Raw genomic sequence first — 25,719 nt, forward strand, 5'->3', positions numbered from 1 at the left:
CGAGACGAAGAGGACGACACTCCGCCGGTCTCTGTATTTTTGCACGACTTTGCTCTTTCCTCTTCACTCCTCTCGGAGCCGCGCGCTTCGTCGTGACTCACGCTCTATATTTAGACGCTCGTAGACGCGTACTCACGCTCGAGCGTGCTCACGCGCGCGAGCTTCGCAAAAATATGTCATACTTCTCTTTACATCGGCGCACCACGACCACGAGAGACATCCTCGCCTTTCGGCCGTAATGTGTGGTCCATCGAAACGATGCGGAGGACTTTGTTTCTATCGCTCCGTTGGATTGAAAGTAGAAAATACATGGATACTCACGCATTTGAGAAAAATTCAAAGCTACTGTTGCATAATATACTATCATGATAGATGAACATTGAGTTTTATGTACATATAACGAAATTTACATGGATATTTGTAATATATATAATTAATATTACGTTATACTTTGATGTGTAATGAAAATTATAATACATATTCTCGATTAGATCGGAGAATGGTTGTATTGAGAATCTCCGGTCCTTTGGGGAATCAAGCGTGTGAAGCAAGGGGTGATTTTGGATAATGGTGTCCTCTCGTCTGGAAAAAGATTAATTCTCGCGCGAGACTTCCAAATCGATGAGTTCCGAAAGAAGGTTTCAAATTATAAAGACCGCGGTAACAGCTTAAAAAGTTCGAAGCTCCAGACGTCGAATATCGAAGAAAATATCATCCCTCGAAATTCACGATTCTTCTGTAAAATATTAAAAAGAAAAAAAAAAAGAAAAAAAAGAAAAGACACTCGTGCACGATAGGAACGGGCGAACGCTCGCTCCGTAATTTACCGTGAGAGAATAAAAAATTTCGAATTCATAGGAAAGCGAGGAAGAGATGAGAAGATCCAGAGCGTTCCAATTTCCAGAGCACAAAGGATGAGAAGTAGAACAGACCGGCTGCCTTCGATTACCAATTTTCCCCGGCGTGGAAAGCGAGCGAAGAACGCATTCGGATGACATCGATCGGCCAATGAGAGAGCCAAACGGCAAGTACCACGACCGATTCGAGGAAAAATCGAGAGCAACGCTGCGAGAACGCTTCGGTCGTTCGTTTAAAGGCAGAAACGCCTGGCGGAAGCCAGGAATGGCGGCGGAGCGGCCGAAGGGGTGGGTTTTAGAGGCGAACGGCGTGACAACCCCTCTTTCTCGTCACGGCAAAGTTTCATCACCGCCGCGACGCAAACTCATTCCCAACCCCCTTTCTCTCATTCTCTCTCTCTACCTCTCTCAGTTCGCCTCTCTTTCCCGCTTGCTCGCTGAACTTCGACCAACAACTTCAGGTCTCCTCCTCGTTTATTCCGGGTGACTGCACTTTCGTTCCATCGTGCGCGCGGGGCCGCCTCACCCTTCCACCCCACTCACCCCCGGTGAGAGCGTTCCTGTTTCTTCCCTCACCCTTCTCGGCCGTTACTCGGCCGGTGCCGAGTCTCTCCTCCACGGCGAAGCAATTTTGTTCGATGGCCGTACACACGATGGGAAATCTGGCACGTCCTCGCTCGTTCCGGCGAATGTTAAAGCACGCGACGACTCGAGACGAGCCGAGTTTACCCGCGCCGCGTCGCGCATCTTTACGAGCGCCGTTCGCTCCTTTACGTTCGTTCCCTTATTCTCTCGCATTCCGTGTTGATCTTCCTTCCACCAACCGTTTGTTCGTGGGCTTCTTCGGTTTTCAGCTCGTGCGAGCGAATTCGGGCCACAGGTGGCTGTGTGCTCGATGTTGTCTCGAATCGTTTGTCTCGGCGTTTAGAAATGTCTAAATTTTTGTGTCCGTACGTCATTCATATTAATTAAGTAAGTGTCAAGTATATATTTTACAAAGTATAAATTCATAGTTTCGATAGCGAACGACTCGCGGAAAGGAAACGAACATCGTCGTTAAATTCCCAGCTCTCAGAGAACTGAACCCCTACGATTTCAAGAATCCCCCCCCCCCCTCCACCCTGTGAAAACAAAGAGCCAGCTATCCAAATCGTCGAATCATTCTCGCGTTTCGGTGAAACGCCGCGGCAAGCCTGCCGGAGGACTCGCTGAAAGAGGGTCCTAGAAGAGCTGACGAAGAGCTCCATCGGGATAGGAGCATAGCAGTCTGGGATAAGAGCGGCGCGAGACGAGCGAAAGAGTGAGGAGAGGAGAGAGAAGACACGCGGTGAGAGGGTGTAGACGCCTAGGGAAACCGCATCGGGAACGGTAAAAGGGAGCGCGGAAAGGAAGACGTTAGGAGAGCAGGGAAGAATTAGCTAATGGCGCACGATGAATCCGTAATGGGTTTGCGCTGTTCCCGGGGCCGCATCGGGATTTGAACGAGTTTGCGGGCCAGCCGTGCTCGTTTCGCGAACAGAAACGAAGGAGAGAAAGTGTGTGTGTGAGAGAGAGAGAGAGAGAGGTAGGCGAAGGAACAACCGTCGACTTCGCGAAGAAGCTTCGTGGAAAATCGTGCTACGCCCGTCCGAGTAATACCCCGAGGAATGCAGACAAGATAGAAGCATAGATAGGGCTCTTTCCACGTTGGGGGAACAGAGAAACGGGCGTACAAAGGGGAAAAGGGAAGGGAAACACGCGAGACCGGCGGGGAAAGAACGACGGTAAAAGGGGTGGCCACTCAAGCCTGCCCACCCGGTGAATCCTTGCGGAAAAGCTTAGGAGCGACTCAGACTCTCTTAGAACGAAATGCTGTTTGCGCCTCGAGAGCCGGTACCTCCCGGGGTTTGGCGGAAATCGGCCACCGGGCTGTTTCGGGCAACAGACTATTCTTTCCAGTGTATCTCTCTTTGGTCATGCTTACCTTTTGTAATTTCTTTTCTTCCTTTTCCCGCTTTTCTTTTCTTTTTCGTGCGCGTGACGAGCTAAGGATAACATCGAGAAACGTGAAATGCATCTAGAACGACGGATACCGTTTTATGAGAGCGTATCATACACGGCTGTAAAAACTCGCGAACCCTCGTGAGAACATACTCCGTTGAAAAATTGAAATATCTGTGTATATTAGGACACGAAGATAAAATTCCTAATTTACTTTTACTCCAACACTGGCGCAACTTCGCTCGAGGACGACGAAGCATCCCGCGAGCAGTTCGTCCTGTGAACGAAACTGGCAATTGCCGTGGAGGATCGGCGTGTTTCTCCCGGAAGGAACGAAGAAATCGGCAGACATCGAACGACGCGATGCACGCGAACATTGCGCGCTATCTCGCGAGGATAAGATTTTACTGCCGGCTCCGGACATAAACTCCAGAAGAATACGTTTTCGACGAGGTGTCGCGGGGACTCCCTCGGGGATCGGGCTCGATTTACGAGCAAAGTCTTAAGTATCCGTGACGATTCGCGTAGCGGTGGAAGGAGCACACCGCAAGAAATCGTTAAATCAAAGTCGTCCCTCTTCTCTCTCTCTCTCTCTCTCTCTCTCTCTCTCTCTTTCTCTCTGTTTTCTCTCGTGTAACGAGACGAGAGAACGTTGACACGGTCCGCTCTCGACGTTATCATCGCGCGGCAATTGCAACAGCCACCATTGTCGCTCGCGTTTCATCGCGTTTCGCCTGCATGTTTGCCCGCAAGAATATCGGACGCCGGGCGTGTGAAAAACGGCGACGCGAGAGGGGTGGAAACCTCGGGGGCCAGATCCGAGGGAATCACTTGTTTATTTAGCCGAGATAGCAAGCAACGTGCGAGAGAGAGAGAAGTTCAAAGGTGGCTCGCCCGAAACTTTCGCCAAGACCTCGAGCGTGATCTTGATCCTGAAAGCTCGAGTCGAAAATAGAGGAAGCTGTCGGATCTTATTCTCGGCCTGTGCGCGGATATTTCGTTGCGATGAAACGAAACGACAAACCTCGAACCTCGAACGTTCTCCGCGCGGAATACATGATCCTTGATACTCTCGACTCTTTCGTTGAACGAGGAATTGAGAACGAGAAACGCAAGAAGCTGATTATCATTTCAGTTTCAAGACATTTTGCATTCCTATTAGTGGATGCAAAAAAAAAAAAAAAAGAAGAAGAAAAAGAAACATGCATCGTCAGCTTTTCATAATCAATACCGTACATTCCCGCTCAAAACTCTTTTATTGAGTAAAAGTACGAGAAGTTTTATTCTTTTGATCGTGGCTGATAAGATTCTTTAATTGCAATTGCATCGTTGACTACTCGATATAAGCTTCGCAGAATCACCGTTACATTTAATGTTTGTCAAGTTTTGTAGCAAATATAGCATTCGTCCCAAGATTTTTGGATGACGTATTTACCGATCTACGTGTGTTTAACAGTGAGTGACCGCGTGAACAGTCAAGATCGTTCTAGAAACGCGGTCCTTTTAACCACTTGCGCTGGCAACCGATTGCGGACCATAACGAGTGACCAAAACCGTATAAAATAATTCGTCGCTTTCTTTTCGAACTCGTCGGCATGATATCACCGGATAGAAATTATTGAAAAGTAATAAATTTATTACTTGTTTTGCCTATTTTGTTAATATACTTAAAACTGAGAGAATGTTACAATTTTGAAACAAAAAAATTCTCGACGTGCGTCATTCTGGCGCAAGAGGTTAAAAGCGAGACACAGTTACGTTCCAGTACCGATACTTAACAAACATCGTTCGTCCTTGATTCGAAATAAAATCTACGTGTACTTGGTACTTCACTCCCGACTCTCGACGTTTGATAAAAAAAAAAAAAGAAACCGATGTTTCCACGTTACTTTACGTGCATCATTTCTGCATTACGTTTCATGCGCCCGATTAATTAGCAAGCATCCCCTTTCCCTCGAAATGGAACATTTTCTCCGTGGAATGGAGAAGGGGAGAGATTGGTTGGGAAACGCGGAACATTTCAGCGAAGCGAGCTCTGACGGTCAATTTTCCGATTTCGACTCTAATTAGCGTTCGAAGCGAGCGAGCGTAAGGCGGCCGATCCGAGACCGCCGATGCGAGAGCGAGCGATCGCAATCACGCTCGAGCGTTCGCAATCGATTCCCTAATTACCATATAAAACTCGCGTGCACACGAGACAGCGATCTCGCGTTTCCTCCGCGTCGTGCTCCAAGGAAAAAAATATTACATAACCCCGGTCGCGAGTGCTGGCTATGCTAATTATATTAATAGCAACCGCATCTGCGTCACTGTGCGCACTCCTGCTCATTAGCATACGATAAAACCGTGCAAAACACATCCTCGACGTCGATGGTGCAACTAGGAAACGCTAGCACTTGGCGTGGAATAAGTTCGAACGCCGCGTGTTGGCAGAAAGCTCTTTGAAATCGGTAGAACCCGTAACAAAGATCGCTCTTGCGAAGTTCATCAACTTTGATGTATATCCCGAAGAATAAATCGAGTCGAGTTTATATAAAAGTAATCTTCGACGACTACAACTTTGTCATTGGACTAAATAAAATTCGCTCCTTTTTTTTCGTTTCTCGAATTTTCTTATTCATCGAACGTTGCTTGATTTAGAAAGAAGAAACTCGAGTTTGAAAATCTCGTTCAATTATTTCGAGGTGGAAGATTGTTTCGAGGTAGTTTTGTACTCGGGATTAAAAATAGGTGAACCAAAGTGCACCACGGGAATTAAACGAACAGACGTCGTTCCATTACTTGTCTCATTAAGCGAATCAGTTACAACTAACAACGTTTCAACGAAAATTCTTCCCATCCAGATCAAAAACAAACTGTTTATGCTTTATACCACTCGGAACATATCGAGCAACTCCGTGGTTTGGAAACCTGTTGTTGCCAAAAATGTTCTCCTTTCGTTGTGAGATTTGCCACCTTTTGTAAATTATTTAATCCTCGGGATGGTTTGAGTATACATAGAAGAACAACACACAAATTGTAGAGTCATGAAAGAACTATACTACGTTCGAAAAAATTCTTTAAATTTTTCAATTACTGACTAGAAGAAAACAGCTCTTAAAACATATCGAGCAGTTCCGTGGTTTAAAAACCCTGTTGTCAAAAATGTCCCCTTTCGCCGCAGGATTCGCCAGCTTTGGTAAATTATTTAATCCTCGGGGTGGTTTGAGTATACACAGAAGAACAACACACAATCGCAGAGAATCAAACAAGAAATGCGTAAAGATTCCTTAAATTATTCAATTGTTGACTACGAGAGTAAAACAGCTTTTCGTAAAAACTCGTACATAGGAGAAGAAATCGAGTCAAGTCTGACTCAGCTACCGCCGTGCACGGAAGTGCAAAATTATTCGCTGTTCGAGGTGCTTTCACATTCCCTAATAATCCGAGAAGCTTTTCGCCAAAGATTTTCTCCCAAGAGAGTTTAGCTTCGTCGTTTCCCCATTTATCAACGGCCGCGATTCGATCGTGCTATTCCCGTTTCCTCTATTTTCGAAGCTGGACGCTTCGAGGAACCATGGGACCGGAGCGAGCGGTGTTTCACGGTAATTCGTGACCGATCTGCTAACCGGCTGACAGGAAGAAAGAATCTCGGTGCTTCCGAGAAGACAATCAAAAGGGAGCTAGGCGGCGGCGGCGGCGGCGGCGGCCATTTGGGCATCGACGACTTCAAAAAATCCAAACTGCTACGTCAATACGCACGCACGCGAGAGAGCGGGCGAGTTAGGTTATCTTACGTGGTTGGAACAGCTGTCAGCCAGAGGTGCTCAACCGCGACGGAATAAATTACCGAGACAGATCGCACGTCCATTGGCTTTTCGCCGCGAGGATCGCGTGATCGTTGCCCGATCGCCAAAGCTAATCCGGCGTCATTAGAAAACGCTTTGTCGCGGTGAAAAATGGCCGCTGGCTTTGATCCATTGCACCGGTTCAGCCACGAACACTGCTCGCGCCGCGACACCAAGGAAAATTCACGAGAATGGTGAGTAGAATTCTCTCTACACTATAGATAGGGTATTTTTTTTTTATGTGTGCGCGTTCTCGATGATATGAAGCGCATAAATAACGCTGACACAGATGTTTCGCTCCTCTCCTTTTTTTTTTTCCTTTTCGTGCGATGAATAGACAAGAAAACCTAAGAGCTGTGCATTAAGACAAACATTATTATTTGAAATTCTCCAATTCATTTCTGATGCGATGAACGTGCAATTTCCGGGGAAGAGTAATGCCGGGTTATCATCTTTGACGCTCTGTGATTTAATCCTGTTACGTCTCTTAAGCCATTTTTAATCTTCTTATATTTTCCTTTTCTTTTCTGTCGTCGAGAAATTTATGAAGTTCGAGCAAGTTGCACGAGAAAAAGAAACCTTCCTGATCGTTAAAGATCACGAAGAAATTGGGTTAAAAAAAAATCGAAAACTCTGCTACGATCAATTTCTGATTTCTGATGCAGTAGACGAAGAATCGTCTCTTACGTCGAGATGAAAACTGAATCGATGTCGATCGTGCGTGCGATTGATTCGTTAATTTATCCCTGCCTCTTGATATCATTTACCGCGAGGAAGTAAAAAGAGCCAGCCAGTTGAAAACCACCGTGTCGCGAGCGTCCCTGCGGGAAATGAAAACAACCGTCCTGGAGAAAAAAAAAAAAAAAAAAATCGTCGACGCAAGTGGAAACTTCCAGTTTACGGGCGCGAAGAAAAACCAGCTTCATTATTTCCAGCGTTTTGCTCGACGTATTATACTTTCCAACGACGAGCGACGTATCAACGTAGCGTGGATCGTGATCAAAGCGGCCGACACCGATGTCGCGGTATACGTACAGGTGCAAGTGTCGTCGCGGATGTTCGCCAGTGAATCGGTAACACATGCGCGATCCGCGCGCTTTTTCCCCGGGAGGCTGTCACATTGTGTGTTAATCAACGCTACACGCGCCAAGGGACACCGTGGACTTCCTTTCTCGGAAGCCAACGATCCGCAACAAAGCGGACAAAAATCGCCAACACGAAATTGGACGAGGTTCCGCGAACAAGCACGCGACCTTGCTCGACATTTTAGCCCGATCATCGCGTCCTTCTCGATTCCCCGCTCCGGTTTCGACACCGTCCTCTCCGTGGATCCGTGCCACTGTACAGTGGTTGTCAAAAGTTTTCCGGTGAGGTGTCAAGTTCAAAGTTTGAATTAATCGAACCACCATTCATCGATTCGGTCATCTTTTTTTGAAAATAGAACAGGTTTTTCGAGTCAGTCTTGTCTCAATTGGAAGATTTCTGCGGTCACTGTATTTTGCTAAAAAAAATTGGTCGCAGTATACTTTAACATATACGACGTGAACTCGTTATTTGACCAAGTATGAGAAACTTAATTAAGATACTCGAAGCTCGACAAAGCGGCAGATCCGCGAACGAACGAGCAACGAAACATTATCGATTTTCTTCCGTCTTTCGAATCTTTACGAAACCTAGAACGCAATCTACAATATCAGAATAAACGTTCAAACGCAACGATCGCTATCGTCTGCCTCTTCTTCGTAAATTCTTCCCAATAAAGCCAACGAACTAATCAAACAACGACGGTGATTTCTCGCAAACGATGGAACGCCGAATGCGTCGCATCTGCGCCTCTCAGGGTAAACAGCGACAATAATTAACAAAACTAAATACACGCCGGCTGCATTATTTATCGGCGGCGTTCACGAGCAGCAAATTTCCGAATATTTACCTTCGCGCGGCCCGTTTCATCGGCATTCTAATAAACGTCCGTATATTCCGGCTGATTTAAAAATAGTCGTAAATACAGCTCACTCTCTCTCTCTCTTTCTCTCTCTCTCGTTCTCTCTGCCTGATCCCCTTCTTGTACACTCTCGCCGTTCCTCTCTCACGCTCGAGCCAGCCGAGCCGACCGAGCGCCAGCGAGAGAAAAATCAATTAAGCCGCTTATGTGAAATATCGATGCAATTACGCGCGATTGCCAAATCTAGCCGGGCTATCGATGGCCGTATTATCGAGCGGCCGGCAGCTCGACCATCGCCGCCGGTTTCACCTGCGATCCTCACCGCGCGCCCCCGTCACTTTTTCATCCGTCGCTGCGTTTTTATTAGCACCGAAACTCGGCGGGGCCCGAGTCGCGCTATCGCGCGCATCCATCCGGACAATCCGGATCCGTGGAGCGCACGGCCTCGCGAGATTTATCGCCGCACAACCATCGAACCATCACTTTCGCGTTCTATCGTTAGATATTACACTATCGGCGAGAGATTTTTGCAGACCGGCGCGATAATCGCGTTTACATATCGGGCCGAACGTCAGACCAAGGTTGAACGTGTTATGTAATTACAATTACGTAATTACAGCACGCACGTTACGCATTACGTAAAGTAAAGGAGAAGAGAGAAGGTAGAGCGCGTAAGCGTGAGCGCTTGTCCGCGCGTACGATTCCTCCCGAGCGGGGAGGAGCGTTTATCGAGGGATTCGCGGTCACTGATTCGATAAGGGGGAAATTTTCCCTCCCGCGCGCCATGCCGACGACGTTTTACCGAGAAATCGACGCGAGGAAGCGTCGATAACCGAGAATCGTTCGAATCAATGAACTCTGTGCGGAACCGGTGCGAAGAACCAGCACGAGAGGGGTTGAGACGGAGGAAAAAAAAAAACGAAAAGCTATCGGGCGATTAAAAGACACAATAAACAGTGATATTAACGAGAGCTTCACCGGCTGTCATGTCCGGCTATCGAACCGTTCCGCGAACCATCGATAGCCGACCAACCACGCTGCGCTGACGCGCGACTTTATTATTCATTAACCACAGTGTCGATTAACTGCAATGTCCTTGGTGATGGCTGGACCGCGTTTTGCTCGCTTGTCGTAACTTTGCACGCGTTCTCGCGCCACAGCACATCTGCGCTCATCACGTGCCGTAAGATTCGCTTATCGACCCGGTTTTTCAATCCAGCGCTGCTACGAAACTGAGAAAGCGAGAATCGAGGACAGATAATTCGTTCGTGTACGATTTTCGCTCCGAGGAGCGAGAATGTTCTGAACGTGAACGTTTCTTACAAAACGAAGTACAAGTTGCTCGCGATTAGTCACTGTTAGCGTGACTGTTTACAAACACCACGTACGTAAGAGTACATAATTAGAATCCGCATGAATATTTAAGCTGTCGCTTTTTAACTCTTTACTTCATCGTGTGAAACAAGCGCGCGCGTGCAAAAGCAACTGGAAGCAGAAAGTAATTCAATTGCAAAATTACGAGAGAGAGACGGCCGCGATTTCACTCTCTGGTCCATCGTAGTCGTCGCGGCGGAACATCGGCGAGGCGATAAAAAACAGCGATTAAACTGACGCGTATAATTGGCCGAGACTTGGAGTCGCCTGAAAGTCGCGAATTTCTAAACGGCGGCCAACAGAGACACGCGGCGAGGGAGCCGGCCAGCCGGTTATCCGATGTCGCAGGAGGTTTTACGCGAGATGCACCGGAGCAGCAAGAAAAAGGGAGGGTACAAGGCGCACAAGTTCACGACATGAAGGCCTCATTATGCCGCGCGAGGGAAACTCGAGAGGGAGACAGAGGGAGACCGACGGCGACGCGACCGATGGGGAACCGTTCTCGGGGAACACGGGGGCGGATGAAGATGGCGGTGAGACACAAGAGAGACGAGGACCGAAGGGAAAAGAAAAGAAAAAAAAAGAAAAGAAAAGAAAAGGAGAGGACGAAGAAGAAGAAGAAAAAGAAGAAGAAGAAAAGAAGGAGGCCCCCTCTCCCCCCTCGATAACCGGCCGATACCGCCGCTCGCTGAAAACACAGAGAATCAGCCTCATTACTTCTATCTTCCTCCTTCTCTCTGCCTCCCTCTCCCACGTGCGCCGATTTCCAGGAATCCTCCGTGATCTTTGGTCCCCGTACACGCTTTAACACGCTGCTGCTGCTGCGGCTGCCACCCCTTCCTTTCCCCGCCGTTCCGTTGTATCTCTCTCGCCTCTATTCCTCGATCCTCTCTTCATTTATTTCTTTCACACAGCCTCCTCTCTCTCTCTCTCTCTCTCTCTCTCTCTCTACTCTTCAGAAACCGTCTCTTCGGCCAGATAGTTGTCAGAAACCGGAGGGTATCTGGCCCCCAGGCTTTTTCCCTCTTTCGACACGCGGACCGCGGCAGGACGAAAGGAGGAGAGAAAAGAGAGACGGCAGAGTCGAGTCGATGAACCGTCGATTAAGGATCTCTTTCCTTCCTCCGAGCAGAAAAGTCCCGGCCAGCAAGCTCGAGGAAGATTGTTGCAGGAACAGACGAGAGAAAGAGAGAGAGAGAGAGAGAAAGAGAGGAGGAGAGCCTAGGCTCACGACGTGGCTGGTTGACAGGACTCGTTCCTGCCGAATCGAGAGGGTCGATCTAACTGTTTAAAGTCCGGCGGATAGTAGGAAAAAACGATGGAGCGCGGAGGTGGAGTCGGGATCGGTCCCCCTTTCACATTGGGGCCCAGGGATCGGTGCCGCGCGCGCATAGCAGATAGAGGGATCGATAGAGAGACTCCACGGAGAGATTGTTTCGAGGTCTCTGCGTCGGTTCGCTGCTTTAGATCGTAGATCGACGTCTTGTTAAGCTAACGAACCTCTTCTAGTCGGTCTCCAATCAAGAAAACCCGGGGAATCGAATCGAGATCGTTTCGGACCGTTTGACCATGCGTATCACAGCATGTATTTAAGCTGACGTTGTATTTTTGCGATATCCTGTTGTTAATGACATTTGACGTTGCACGTTAACGTATTAAATAATCGTCTGATCGATTAACGCAATCTTTCGCTTTTTATAACAGACAAATATACGTAGACAGTTCTAGATTTGATATTATACTGAACAAAACAATTCATAAAATTTGAAATACCGGTAAAGTCGATAAATTTTTGATGAAACGGGGCCATGTACAAATGCTTGCTAATAAAAATTTCATACGTTCGGTGCGTCAAGTCCGCTTTGTTGCGAACATGGACGATCTCCTACAAACGACGAAGCAAGAATCGAACGGGAACTAAGAGGGAAAACGTTTTGTTCATCGAGGACATATCGCGATCGACCAGCTAGACGAGATAGAATCTCTTCTAGCCTCGACGAGAGAACGAACGTGTTTATCCGCGAGCGATTGCGACACGATATGTTAATGCCCGGGCTGCGCTCTTCCCACGTGACGCTGACACGCGTTTCCATCGTAGCCTGGAAAAATATATTCCGCCCCAACGACCTGTATCGATATACCCGCCGGCGAGAATAGCCTCGTCAAGTCGAAAAGAAATTTTCCTCTTGGCTTTTAACTACCACGGAAGTGATTTCGTTTCGTTTCCCCCGACGAAATCTTAATAAGATTGTCCTTCAAGCTGAAAGTTTCCACGATCGCGAGATTGAAAATTAACAACGACAAATCAATCTCCTCGCGGAGAGTATCGCGATTTATTTTTAAAAAGGAAACCGGATTGCGCTGAAACGTTCGCCGAGCCGAGTGACGAGGCAGCTCGCTACAAATCAGCGAATTAATGCAATCTTCACTCGCCATCGGCGTCGCGTCTTATCCACCATTCGAGAAATATCCACGTCGATCGACGCGAACCGGAACGGCGAAATTAACCGTGACTCACGAACGTCCGTCTCGTTTAGATAACGAAGAAATGGCAAAAAGAGAGAGAAAGAAAGAGAGACAGGAAACGAGAAGTATGAACCGAAACTGGTCGCTCGCGGTGTACACGAAACGAGTGATCGTTCATGTTCGAATAGGTCGTATTTCCGTGGATCTGGAGGAACAGACGCAACTGATTCCTTCGACAGAAATTAGGTCCAATCGGAGGTTAGGTCGCGGACAAGACCAACGCAACTGAGAGAGAGAGAGAAAGAGAGAGAGAGATCTCGTCGAAGATGATATCTGACGGCAAACAAGCCGGCACGTTAACGAGCCCACGGGACCAGAGGGAAACGACGAAAAGGGCCGATAGAGACCCTGATCTGAAACGACGAAGAAAAGCCGGGATGGGCGACGAGCAAATGCCTTGTCCGTCGGTGACTACTTCGATGAGACCTGATGCTATCTGGAGATGTTAGGTAACCGGGACGGACTCGTGTCCCGAGTCGTACGGACTCTAGTCTCTAGACGATCCTCTGGCAACGCGTGGGCGAAGTGGTAGGTGTTTGGTACCGTGGCAAAAAAAAAAAAAAGGTCGTAACAGCGTGACACTGTTTTTTTAAAGGAAAGAAGAAAGAGAAAGAGGGGGAGGGAAACGCTCGACTTTCGATGGACAAGCCTGGTGCGCGGAACGCGGTGCCTGGCGTGCACGGGCAATTTAAGGTGGCATGCTTTTCGAGAAATGCGATTCTCCAGCTCGTTTGAGGTATAAACAATATTGTAATTGAGGATTAACGAGAGAATAGCATGCGGCTCGCTACCTCGTTTACCGCGGGGAATCGATTCGCATTTAACAGAGGTTCTCAATGCAACCGGAAGAAACACTTTGCGCACAGCAAACGATAAAATCTGCGATGTTTTGGAATTTGTTAAAATTTCGAAAACTTTTTTGGTAAACGAAGTAACAAGTCTGTGTGATCGGAATATCCAGTCGATGTGACTGTGCATCGAATTTCGTTCTATAATCTTGGTGACTTCCCTCGAGACTTCTCTGCCTCGGAGTACCGACGAGGAAATTTCCTCTCCGCAACACGTGTTCCCGACGAATCGAAGAGAAAGTCGCTTTTCTCAGCGAGCAGAGGCGTTTCCGGTTCTGCGGTCACGCGCGAAAAATTCCTCGGCACCGAAACCTAGACCGGACTTGCCAATTCTTCGCCGAGTCTTGAATCTTCCCATGGAAATGACGTGAATTGTTAAATATCCGAACGATTCCATATTAAAATTCTCCTTGCGACGAATCTTCGTCTTCGAGTCGATTGGCTCGGATCGAGGAAAACACGGAAGGGACACGCGTTGGATAACGCCTCGCGATTTAGCAGTGATTTCATTGCCGGCCGCGTGGCGATGAGATAACGATCGCTGCATTCAACGACGAGGTGACTCGCGCAGCGATACGCTCGCGGATAAGCAACGCTTCCGTGCCGATCACGCTGAAACGCGACGACGTTTGATCCGCGGGGTGTTGCGTTACCATTTAGCGTCGTTTAATTAATACCGAACGTGCGAGCGCAAGTCGCGAACGAGGACAGTGCGCCTTCTGATCGAAATCTTGTCACGAAACGGCCGGCGTTTCTCATGCGATGAATTTTAAAGGCCGATGACAAATACGCGACCGGCAATCGGCCGCTGGTTAACGAGAAGAATCCGTGACATCATCGGTGAACGTAAAAATGTAGTACGCGCTACGTGATTCGCGCTTCATTTACCCGAGATCGGTGCCGTTCGATGAACATTGTGTTGACTCTGCAGTTAATCTGCAGTCTATTGCAATCTTTTTAAAATGGACATTTATTAAAATTTCTTTTGGAAAAAATACACATTTTCGTTACCAATGAAGAACGATTAATTAAGCTTTTGCACTTGGAAAATTTTACAATACATCAGGAAATAGTTGCTTTATGAAATCGAGAGTTTTATTTATTTAAAGTGAGATAATCGTTGTCAGATAATATTGTAACAGGAAAATGTGTATTATCGTAATTATATCATTTTCACATTAATTATTAGTTATAAAATCCTATAAGAGACAATCGGTTCTTACTGTATTTATTTTAGTACTTGAAATTCGAATTCCATCGAAGTCCAACTTTCCGATAGCCAATTTACCGATTCCAACAAATTCAATTCTGACAAAATCCTTTCGTCGACGTCGAATTTCAATTAAGATAATGTAATCATATTCCGAATCTAGATAGAAAGCCGATCTTTGCGATATTTGTACGTAATAAATAGTACGTAAAAAGAATAATTGTCAGCTTCAAAGCTAATAAAATATTTAAAAATCCACCCAGATATTAAACAAAACTTCTTGACTAATTAACTCGAATTTTGAAATTTTGCAATATATATATCAGGAAGAATATTCATTAATCAAACGTACAACCATGTCATAACGACCAATTTTAATTACAATCATATTCCGCAGTAATATTCCAAAAGTCACAGTTGCAATCAAGTCACATCTTGATAAAAACAATTAAAAATAACAAAAGACTTCTCAATAACATTACAATCTATTGGTCATCTTATCGATACGCTGTCACGAGTCTGTCTAATCGTAGCTTGAAGGACCCGCGTTTTTTCCAAGTTTTTCTCAACGATCGACGAAATGCGCGTTTCTGATTGTTATTGATCAACGCGCGTTTTGGCTACGGCGTGTACTTACACGAGGAGAAAACAGTGAGAGGACGAGCGCGGGTAGGCTAGCGAGTACGATACACACGCAACGAAAGCGAACTGGCACGCCACGCGGCTCTATAACGCTGCCACGACACAGCGAATATAGAAACGGCGGACCTTAATGAATCTTTATGGGATGGTGTCGTGAACTTGTGTACCCTCCGGTGACTGACTGAACCCGACCGCGCTAACCATTGGCGCGCCTCATCACCGCGGAATGCTTTCTACTCTCGTTTCTGCGCCCGTTCCTCGGCCCTTTTTCGTGTTCAACCGCCGTGAAAATCGAGGCAAATCTGCTCCAAACTACCAATGTACCCGGAAATTTCAAAGGGTAGAACAAAGAAATGGGAAAGGGTAGTTTGTCAGCAAGTGCTTTGGATGTAAGTGAAGCGATTTGTGAAGCGATTTTTAAAATTTCTGATAACCTCGTGAAACAGAGTATTGGAACACTGAATTCTTGAAGAAGTTAATCGAGAAAAAAAAAAGAATCTTCGATGAAAGATTTTGTCGTGTGACAAAAAAAAATTTAGTGAGATTCTCAAAATTCCCTTCCGTATTTGAAATATTAAGAAACAGAATTGAACAACAGAGATTTATTAAAAAAAAGAAAATGTCAAAATAACTTACTATCTTTAAGACAGTATCTACACACACATATATATCTGTCCCTTATTAAATTTCTTTAAATTTTTCCTATATATCTCCGACCAAAAATCTTTCGCTACGATATAATTTGTACAAAATAAAAAAAAAAGGAAGAGAAAGAGAAAAGAAACGAGAAGAAACTACGCCAATGCGACGGGTTGCTCATTAGCCGCGACGCTGGCGTTGCCGCGGCTTTGATAGTGTTGACGCGCGCGTCGGTGTTCGTAAAATTTGAAGGGCGTGCAGAAGGTCTCCGTGGGGTCTCGACGAGTCGCGTCTTGATTGTCATCAAGCCGTTGCTCGTCGCGTGATACTGTCATTAGCGCGCCAAGAAGAACACACAGCCACTCTCTTATCCACGCGGTGACTTCGCCCGTTTTGTTGATCGCACAGTGTCGATCGATTTTCCCCTTTGAACGCTTCTCGCCAAGACCTATCTGCTACAGCGTGAATCTGTGCACGAGCGACGATCATTTGAATATGAATATTCGATAAACGTTGGCGAGCAACGATTAAGCGAACAACCTCGTCATTTATTTACGCGATCCGCGTGTTTCTCGCTTCTTTCGCGAGATCAGTTTAATCACTGAATGTTCTCTTTTTTTTCCTTTTTTTCGGTGTTTAATTTGGACGATCGAACGATAAGATGTATGTACAGACGACGAAAAACTGATTGATTTAATTTATGGGAGACTGATTTGAATACCTAGCGGAAGAAGAGTTGATTTAAACTGGTTTCGAGAGGTTATCGATTCGGTGTGTTGCCGTTTTATTAGCGATTTTATGATTTTATTGGCGAACGACAGAGGGAATCAAGATGGTTTTCTCGTCAAAAGCTGTCGACGGGTCGTGAGATTTAAAATTGAACGGTCACCGATGGTGACGTATAAAATTTAGTGAATTTTGTTTTTTTGACATTGAAACGAAGACCCGGTAATTTAATCGAGAGCGGAATCGAGTTAAAATCTTTTATCGAATCGATATGAAACGTTCGTGGAAAATTCACGGGTAATTTTTATATTGCGGTTGTTCCCATTCGCGTTGAAAATTCCACCGGCACTTAAAACACTAAAATTACGCACTTGATACAATGCGCGAGAAGGTAGCATCGTTTCCGAAATATTAATTCAAGCATTATTACGAATCCGCATACTTCAGTTTTGCATTCTTTAACACTATACGTACTTTACGTATACGTATTTCTACCATAAATATGGTCAGAATAATACAGAATAACTGTATATTTAATATAGATAAGAAAAGGAATTATTTATATAGCACATATTTTGCACAGAATTTGAAATCAAATTTTTTCTTCAACCGGACGTTGGTACGTTTAGTGCTGATATCGCACAGACTGATTGCATGCGAATCAGAAAAATTAATAAGAAAATAAATAACGAGTACCTATTTCAATAAAATAAAGAACCACACATGTAGTTCTCTCGTACGATTAGTAAAAATAGAATCATCGCAGTGTACTCACCGGGATCCGAGGAGTCCAAACTTGCGGGCGGTTGTTGGCTGAGGGGTCCTGGCGTGCCCCCGCTTCCGGGGCTGCGTGCATCGTCGTTGCCACCCGCACCGGGATACGAGAGCGACGAGGAGGGTGGCCTCTGCAACGAACGTAACGAAGCACGGGTCAAACACAGCACGCACAAAACGCACAATCGTCTCACGCTACATCGTCCAACGACACGCGAAACGACCACGAAAACATCGCGCGACACGATCGTCCAGACCTCGAAAAAGCTTCCTCTCCGCACTGCTACTCGAAACGAACGTCACGTCACGTCCGAAAAAGGGGTTGTTTCAAGCCGTGCGCGAGCAATACCGTTGTCCATCCGCGGGGAACACTATCGACGAGCCGTTGACGGTCGATTTCGATCTCGATTAAAGGCGGAGCACACGTACCACTCCTCGAAAATGCTGAACGCATAAACGATTCGACGACGCGCGTGTCCTACGAATCGCGCTCGCGCTGAATATTCTCCCGTTTCACACTCGTTTATTCCGCGGGTGTAGCCGTGTGATAATCACGAAGCCGCGAAAGCCAGCCCGTACGGGGAAATACGCACGGCAAATTGCCGACCGGTCTGTCGTGCGACGAATACGCGACTAGCAAGGCCCACGTTCCAGCGCACCGAGGCCCTAATTGTTTCGTTTCGGGTCGTCTCGACCTTCTCGTTCGAATGGGACTGCTCAATGTTTAAAATAATAACACTGGATTGTTGACTCTGTTCCTAATCTCTCGTGACGCGTGCACGTATTGAGGAGAGGCGACCTTGTTTTTGGATATTAAGCACTGAATATCGTTTGCCGAACGGGGCATTTCATATATATCTTTGGCAACGTACGTTTTTGTTAATACCAAGAAACGGGTAGAGTGAAATGCGTCGTATAAATAACGCTTATGTTTAACTAATATTGTCGACTAATAATACATTACGTACTACAGTTATATATTTAAAGTGGTATAATGGAAATGAATTGGCTGTTGTTTCTATTTGACAATAGTAAAACATTGATTTTAATTGATATACTGTGTGAAAAAAAATTTGTAAATTTTGATAGGTATGGCACTGGTGCAATGTGAATGTAAAAATTATTGTACAGTGAGTGTTTGCATATTGCTTACGATACTTTATCACAAGCAAAGAATTCATGTTTGGTGTAAGTAGCGAACGAAGGGTAGGATTCGGTTTTATTAGAGGAAGATGACCAGCAGATGATGGAATATTAAAAAAGGTCCAACACGAACAACTGCTCGAGTGTAGTGGAACTTTCCTTCGATCAATGACACCGTGAACGTTAACAAAATAATAATTCCATTCTCTCGTTGCTTCGATTCTCCAACCACCATCATACGAACTCACCCTGCCTCCGATATGAATTGAAGACCCCATTGCTATATTATTTCTTCCTCTCTTGTGGTTCGTCAACGAATACTGAATGCGAACAAAATAATAATTCGAAACTTACGAAAAAATAAAACGAGCCAATATATATAAAAAAAAAAAAGGAAAATAATAATACGCATAGTTATTTAGAATTTCAATGTGGTGTGACGTAGCGTGTCAGTGAATCATTGGATCATCCACGATCATTGGCCATCGACAGATTTATCGCTTGTCCACTCCTTCCTCCAGTTTCTCGTAGCAGATAAAATAAAGTAAAAAAAAAAAAAAACAAAAACCAAAAAAAGAAAGGAAATAACGTTTATGATTATGTAAAATGCCGACGCGGCGTGTAATTTATCGGCGAATTCTGAACAGAGGCGAGGAATCATCGGATCATCCACGATCGTTCATCTCTGAAAGATTTATTACCACACCTGTTTCTCTCTCTTTCTCTTTGTCTCTCTCTTCCTCTAATTTCCCATATTAACGAAGTGATACATCAAACGAGAAAGAAACGAAACGTACCGTGTATACATTATTTAAAATTACAGCAGGCGGTAGTTTTGTTGGATTGAATCCTGAATGCATCAGGGACGATAGAGTATCGTTCGCCCCCCGGCAGATTTGTTTACGCGAAAAGCAACGGTATCGATCGTGGCCCGAGGTCGTAGGATAAGAATTCCAGGCAGGCCGGTATCACGAAGCGAAATGTCTGGATATATCACGTCTGCCGGGGCAACAATGAGTGACAGCTGACTCCCACATGCTGTCATAGGCGTCATCTTCGCGATAATGTACCGACTCTGGTCCCCCTCTCACGATTGGCCGTTCTCGTATCTGGTTAAAATCGTTACACGGTCAAATCTATAGGACCTTCCTGCGTCCCGGGGCGACGTGTGCACGCGGTCAACAACGACGACAACGACAATGAAAGTACAATCCGGGGGGGGGGGGGGATCGTCGCCATGATTCGCCTTGGAGATACGACGAATCATTGAAATTCCGCGCGTGGCGACGCAACGGAATTTCCTGTCGTATGGAAATCTCCGATTTCAACTGCTTCACTTTGACAATCGCGGGATGATCGTAATCGTGGTCGTAAAGTTTCTCTACTTTCGTTTTCGAGGTGTGACGCGAGAAGGTAAAATGGAGGCGCTGCGGCGTTCGCGTGGAATCGTAATGGTTATGGGGGTAATGCTCGCGTGGGTGGCGCGATTAGTATTGGAACGATAGATGGTACCTCGGACGTGTGTTTTGTAAGTGGCACGATACGCGGATTGTGAATTTTTACGAGCTTATGTGGGAGTTTTAAGTTTAAATGTAGAAAAAAGAAAATGACAAACGTTTATAATTTACTTTAGATAAGTTTGTATAAATAAACTAGTTTTAGTCGATCGTACGAATACGTACAATGAGAGTTTGCATTCGGATGAGTAGATCCAGCCAGCAAAGATGTAGCTGGTCAGACACACAAGCAATTAACATCTACGTTACTCGCGATATCTAGAAAGTGAAATTTTTGCACATCAAAATACGAACGTGCGTGCACAACTTCCACTGCAATCTAGTAATTTTACAAATAAAATGCGACGGGTCATTTCTATTCCATTGAGATGTTGCGTTGTACTTGTATCATCTGGATCTACGTGTCTGCGCTGTCATTAATCTAGATATAATGGCGAAGAAAATTGAATAGACACGGTTTATATGCGTTCCAATTAATTTCACATAATTCTCGTCCGGGACGTCTTAATTTTCATTAGAAGGGGCCCGCGATCGCTCGTCCCGGACACGCAGAGGATATACATACATATATACGTCGCGCGCGCGAGCGAGCGAACGTACAAGAGCGGCAACAAGCGAAGGGGGGACATTAATAATGCATCGGTTGTCGCTGGATTGCTTCCTACTAGCAGCAAGTACGAAACAAAGGGCGATGCTTGTCATTGTCACCTACGAGGCGAAGATCATCTTGTCGGCCGCGATCGTTCCCGATCGGCGAGCCTAATCCGAACGTGTTGACGAATCGATTAAATTAACCACACGCGTCTACGCTAGCGTAGCTTCACACGAAGAGAAGTACGTACGTACGTAACGAATAACGCTCCGAGCGAATAGCCAAGAAAGTCTCGGAGATTTCCATCGACATCAAGTTCCGCAGCGTTCTTTTCCTTTTTCTTTTTATTTTTCTATCTTCTTGGGGAAAACCTGCGATACGTACGCATGTATCAGAAAGTTTCGAGCGAAGTAACGACAATTTAAAATTGATGACGAGCATTACCAAAATTTTTATAGCGGACTTGTTCCACCATATCCGGTAATAAGAATTTATTCCTGAACGAGACATCCCTGCGCCCCCTCGCGTGTACAATTCACGTTTGATAAAATTATAGCACTTTCTAAAATAACTTTTCCAAACGCAAACACCTTGATATTTCCTGCAGCGAATGAGAATATTTCATGGAATGGGAAAGAGGCTTGCGGCGCGAGTGAAAATATGTGGTTTAACTTGAGAAACACCGAAGAACCACGTGACGATAGTCGTTCAGTTATACTGAGTCGAGTATATTCGTAAAATTCCACTTTGTAGAATCAATGTATATTCTTCCCGTGTCTCGGTTAGGTTGCGAATTATTTTTCACTCGCCGTTCGAATTTCGCACGGACGAACAAAGCACGGCATGAAGGTGGATCTCGCCCGGTGACGTCACTTCCTACTAAAGTCCCGCCGGTCTTTTTCGTTTTTTAAATGGACGAGGCAAGGGTCCGGCTGCGTGACTTGTGTCGATGCAATGATAAACGGTTAACGGGTCGACGGGCTACGCGGTCTCGTTCCACCTCGTTGCTCCGTCTCTCTCCCTCTCTTTCTCATCTGCTCATCTCTCTGTTTTTATCTGCCACTCCGTCTACAGGCGCTCTTAAAGCGTAATTCGACAAACCGGATGTCTGGTCTGTCCCTTAAATAAATCAGTTTGCCCGCATCACATATTCCACCCCCGCTCTAGTAATCGAGCGTGTTTCCCTCCCGCCCCTTCCTTGACGATGGAAAACATCGGGTCAGAAGGCGTCCCCGAACGGAAGAAAATCTAGCGAGATGCTGGCGGTACGCGTGATCGGTGACGAAACAAGCCTGGTCGGCTGGATGACGGTCCACGAGTTTCGGTGAAAGGCGACGCGTGATTTCTTCTTTCTGATCTCGTGTAACCTCTCTGTCCACGCGAACAGCTTCGGACGAGTAGCTTCTGATTCAAGAAAGTATTCAGACGCGTCAAATAAACTCCGAAACTTCCAAGCAAAGTAACAGAGATTAACAAGATATTCGAAAGACGGAAAAGTGTTTAACGATCGAAACACGATATTTTAAAATTTTTCTCGAATTGATTTCAAATTTAACTAAAATCGTAGTCACGCTAGTGTTAACGAAATTTTTAAATGTTTCTTGTAACAAACACGTATATATATGTAATGTAAAAGTTTTTTTATGATAGTGTTCGAAGGTAAAAATTACTTGCATATAGTCTTAATTTTCAGAGATTCTTTTTATCAGCGTCTATGTTTCAATTTTCATTGTATCAAATTTTTGTAGTCTCGCAGAAAAGACGATACTTTTCTTGGCCACCGGTGAAAAGCCGGTATGCAAATATAAGGTTGCGTAGACGCAAACAAAAATTGCGTAGGTGAAAAGTATAACAGACATTTTGAGATTATCGATTAATTGATCGACGACTTGCCAATGCCTCTGTCGATCCGAGCAAATAGCATTCTCCGAAAATTCTGTTAAAAAGACACGTTGAGTTTCCAATTTGAACTATAGTACTATTTCCATTGAATGTAATTAAGAAATTAAGAGCTGCTCCGCAAAAATAAAGTTACTAAATATGACAAAACAGAATTACTAACTTCTTGAATCCCTCGCACTCGTCAATTCTCGATTAACTTTCACGAAGCTTCTCAAAATTTACATTGTTACGCGTCAAAAAAAAAAAAAAAAGGGAACTAAACTTTCCATTAATTGCATCGCGTACGAGCCTTTTCTATTCGTCAACGATTGCCTAAATCGAGTGCTGGGCATTCGCAAATCGGCAAATACCCCGAAATTGGAGTCACGGATGGAGATTTCACGGGAGTGGAGAACGTCAGAGGCCCGGAGGAAAGTGGGAATAATAGCAAGCAGGAGATCGTAGAAGCAGCGTGAACGCGCGCGGACAATAAATTACAAGGCCCGATGGCCGAAGTGGCGACGCGGGATGAGCCGTTATCGGCGCGGCGATCGCCAACCGATGACTTACGCGCTCGTGTTCTCGCGCGCGCCTCCCGAGTCATTGTGCCCACGTATTAATTGGTCGTCGTAACATAATGCCGTATAATTATGTAATTAGCCGGCGAGCATTACTCTCGTTGACTGGTTTACGGACGAGATACGTAAATCTCTGCAATTAATTTATTGGTGGCTCCGGAGGAAAGCGGCCCAGACGTCGCGCGAGTCGCGGCCGATAAAAAAGGACGGAGAGACAGATAGCGTAAGAAGCACGGAACAACCGACGAAGAGAGCCGTACAGGGATTGGTCTTCAAAAGAGACGGATGATCCACGGAGGAGAAACAAGGAGCAACGAGTTTCTACAGACGAACGAGGCAAGAGAGAAAAAGAGAGAGAGAGAGAGAGAGAGAGAGAAAGCGCGAAAGAGAACCCGCCGGTTCGAGAGCGTGGCCATCGAGCGAGGCCAAGATTCATCGAGACTCGAACCCGATGTCGGCCTGTCTAGGTCGTTTCTCGGCTGGACGAAGAGGAGGCGGAGAAAACAGGCGCAGAGGCCGGCGCAGATAGCGAGTGTCGAGGGCGCGACGCGGAATGATCGTCGGCCGCGACGAAGACGGGTTATTAAGAGAGGAGAACGAGCGAGAAAGAGAGAAAGAATACCGGAGTTCTCTCTCTTTCTCTTTCTCTCTCTCTCTCTCTCTCGTCTGTCTCGCAGTCTTGGATTTCTTCGACGATACCGGCGGCCGTTCGCCGCGATCATAAATTACGATTTATTGCGGAACCAGCGCCTCCGCTCGACGGATTATCTTACCGTTATGTCAGCGCGCTACAATTATATTTACATTTTCCTCGGTAATGGAATTCCGAACGGCGGAAGTGGCAGCGATCGCATCGCGGCCGGAACGCCACGGAGTTTTGGGGCTGTGACGCTGTTTGACAGGGGGAAATTTTCAATGGATGACGAGACATCCTTACTTCTGAAGTATGAGAAGAACGATGCAGAAATGCTATATTCAAACATACGTAGAAAACTGTTATGTCTGCACTTGGTAGAGAAATTTCATTATTTGCGTTTATGTGTAAAATCAATGGATAACGAAACATCCTTACTTCTGATACAAGAAAAAAAAAAAAAAAAACGATGCAGAAATAATATACCGGCTGTCGAGAGTATTTGCACACTCACGTAGAAAATTTTTATGTCTGCATTTTGTACGGAGATTTCGTTATTTGTATCTATGCGTAAAATCAATAGATGACGAGACATATCCTTACTTCTGATACAAAAAGAACGATGAAAAGAAATAATGTACTGGCTGTCGAGAATATTCGTACATTCACGTAGAAAATTTTTATGTCTGAATTTTAATCGAATCCTCCGTGTAGTAACTAATTAAATTTGATTTTATTGATGTGAATCGTATCATATAAATATCGTGTAACGTGGTTAAATCGACGTGCAACTTCTTTCAATTCCGTTTCGATCAATTTCAATTTCGGCGAGCCGGCGGGTGGAAAAAATTGCGCGAAAAACATTAATTTTCTTCGGGAAAATAATATAGGGGAGAATACCGTTTCACCGGTTCTCGCCATTACGATCCATCAACGCCATTTTATCGGCGCGATCGCAAGCACGATTATAAATAATAAAACGGACATGTGCGCGTCGATCCTGCGCTTCAATTATTTCAAAACGAGCAGCTTGTCGGTGACGTTTATTGCATCGAGTTAATTTCGCACCTATCGCTTGAAAACCTACGCGTTTTACGAAAACAGTCAGCCCGAAATGCCGACTCTTGGTGTCGGAAAAAGAAAAAGGGGGAATCGAACGAAATCAAAAGAACTTTACGTTTTCGTAGCTTTTTTTTTATATTCTTTATCGACGCGCAACACGATCGTAAACGAACAACAAAGAAACAAAAAAGACGAGAGTAATCAATGGCAGAGCAATTATGTATCGACAGTCTGCATCATGCCTGTACGCGTGCAATACGATGTTTCACGTTCAGGTGTATCGTATAATAATACCCGCGTGTTTCGTCTTTGTTCGTCGGAACATTGTGTTCCGATTATTTACGGCCGTTCGATACCAGTTCCATGCGCAGATATCGACTGAAAGAAGACGTAAAATTTCAATTCTGTGCATTTAAATCGGAATTATGCGTTACTTATGAATGTATTTATGTGCTTTTTGATACCTAACACTGGCTGTACAAATGAGACTCTAATGAGAGACGAGTATAAATAATAATTTTCAATTTCTAAAGTCGTCGTTTACCTCGATTACAACCATCTGTAATATCTTTGTGGAATATTCAAGTACACGTTGACTGACTGTTAGTTAAGTAAATCCCAAGTGAAAACCTAAATACAATTCTCTCGGTCATTTTGTCTCAAGTGCAAAACGAGACTCGCGAGGAAGAGATTACGCGAGGAGAAGAATTATCGGAGCAAGGATGTTCACACCAGGGCCCCAGAGCGTAACAGAGAGGCCAGAAAGTTGAGACTGCCGAAGTCCAAGTCCGAGACAAGACGAGAGAGAAACAGAAAGAGAAAGAGAGAGAGAGAGAGAGAGAGAGAGAGAGAGAGAGAGAGAGAGAGAGAGTTTCAAGAAGGTTGAACAAGAGAAGGGAGGGCCAACACTCGACCAGCTGATGGATCTAATCAACATTCCTCCCTAATCACAATATAGTCGCCT

General features: G+C 45.4%; 1 protein-coding gene across 1 annotated transcript in view; it reads right to left on the minus strand.

Annotated features, from left to right (window-relative positions):
* LOC122533166 (homeobox protein homothorax) overlaps nucleotides 1–25,719 on the minus strand; it is a 228,059-nt gene that overhangs the window by 19,158 nt on the left and 183,182 nt on the right. Inside the window, exon 7 of the mRNA XM_043662605.1 lies at nucleotides 17,350–17,479. Coding sequence (XP_043518540.1) covers nucleotides 17,350–17,479 — 130 coding nt within the window. The remainder of the gene's footprint in view (nucleotides 1–17,349; nucleotides 17,480–25,719) is intronic.

The sequence above is a fragment of the Frieseomelitta varia genome, unplaced genomic scaffold (assembly GCF_011392965.1).
Source record: "Frieseomelitta varia isolate USP_RPSP 00005682 unplaced genomic scaffold, Fvar_1.2 scaffold_500, whole genome shotgun sequence".
NCBI lineage: Eukaryota > Metazoa > Arthropoda > Insecta > Hymenoptera > Apidae > Frieseomelitta > Frieseomelitta varia.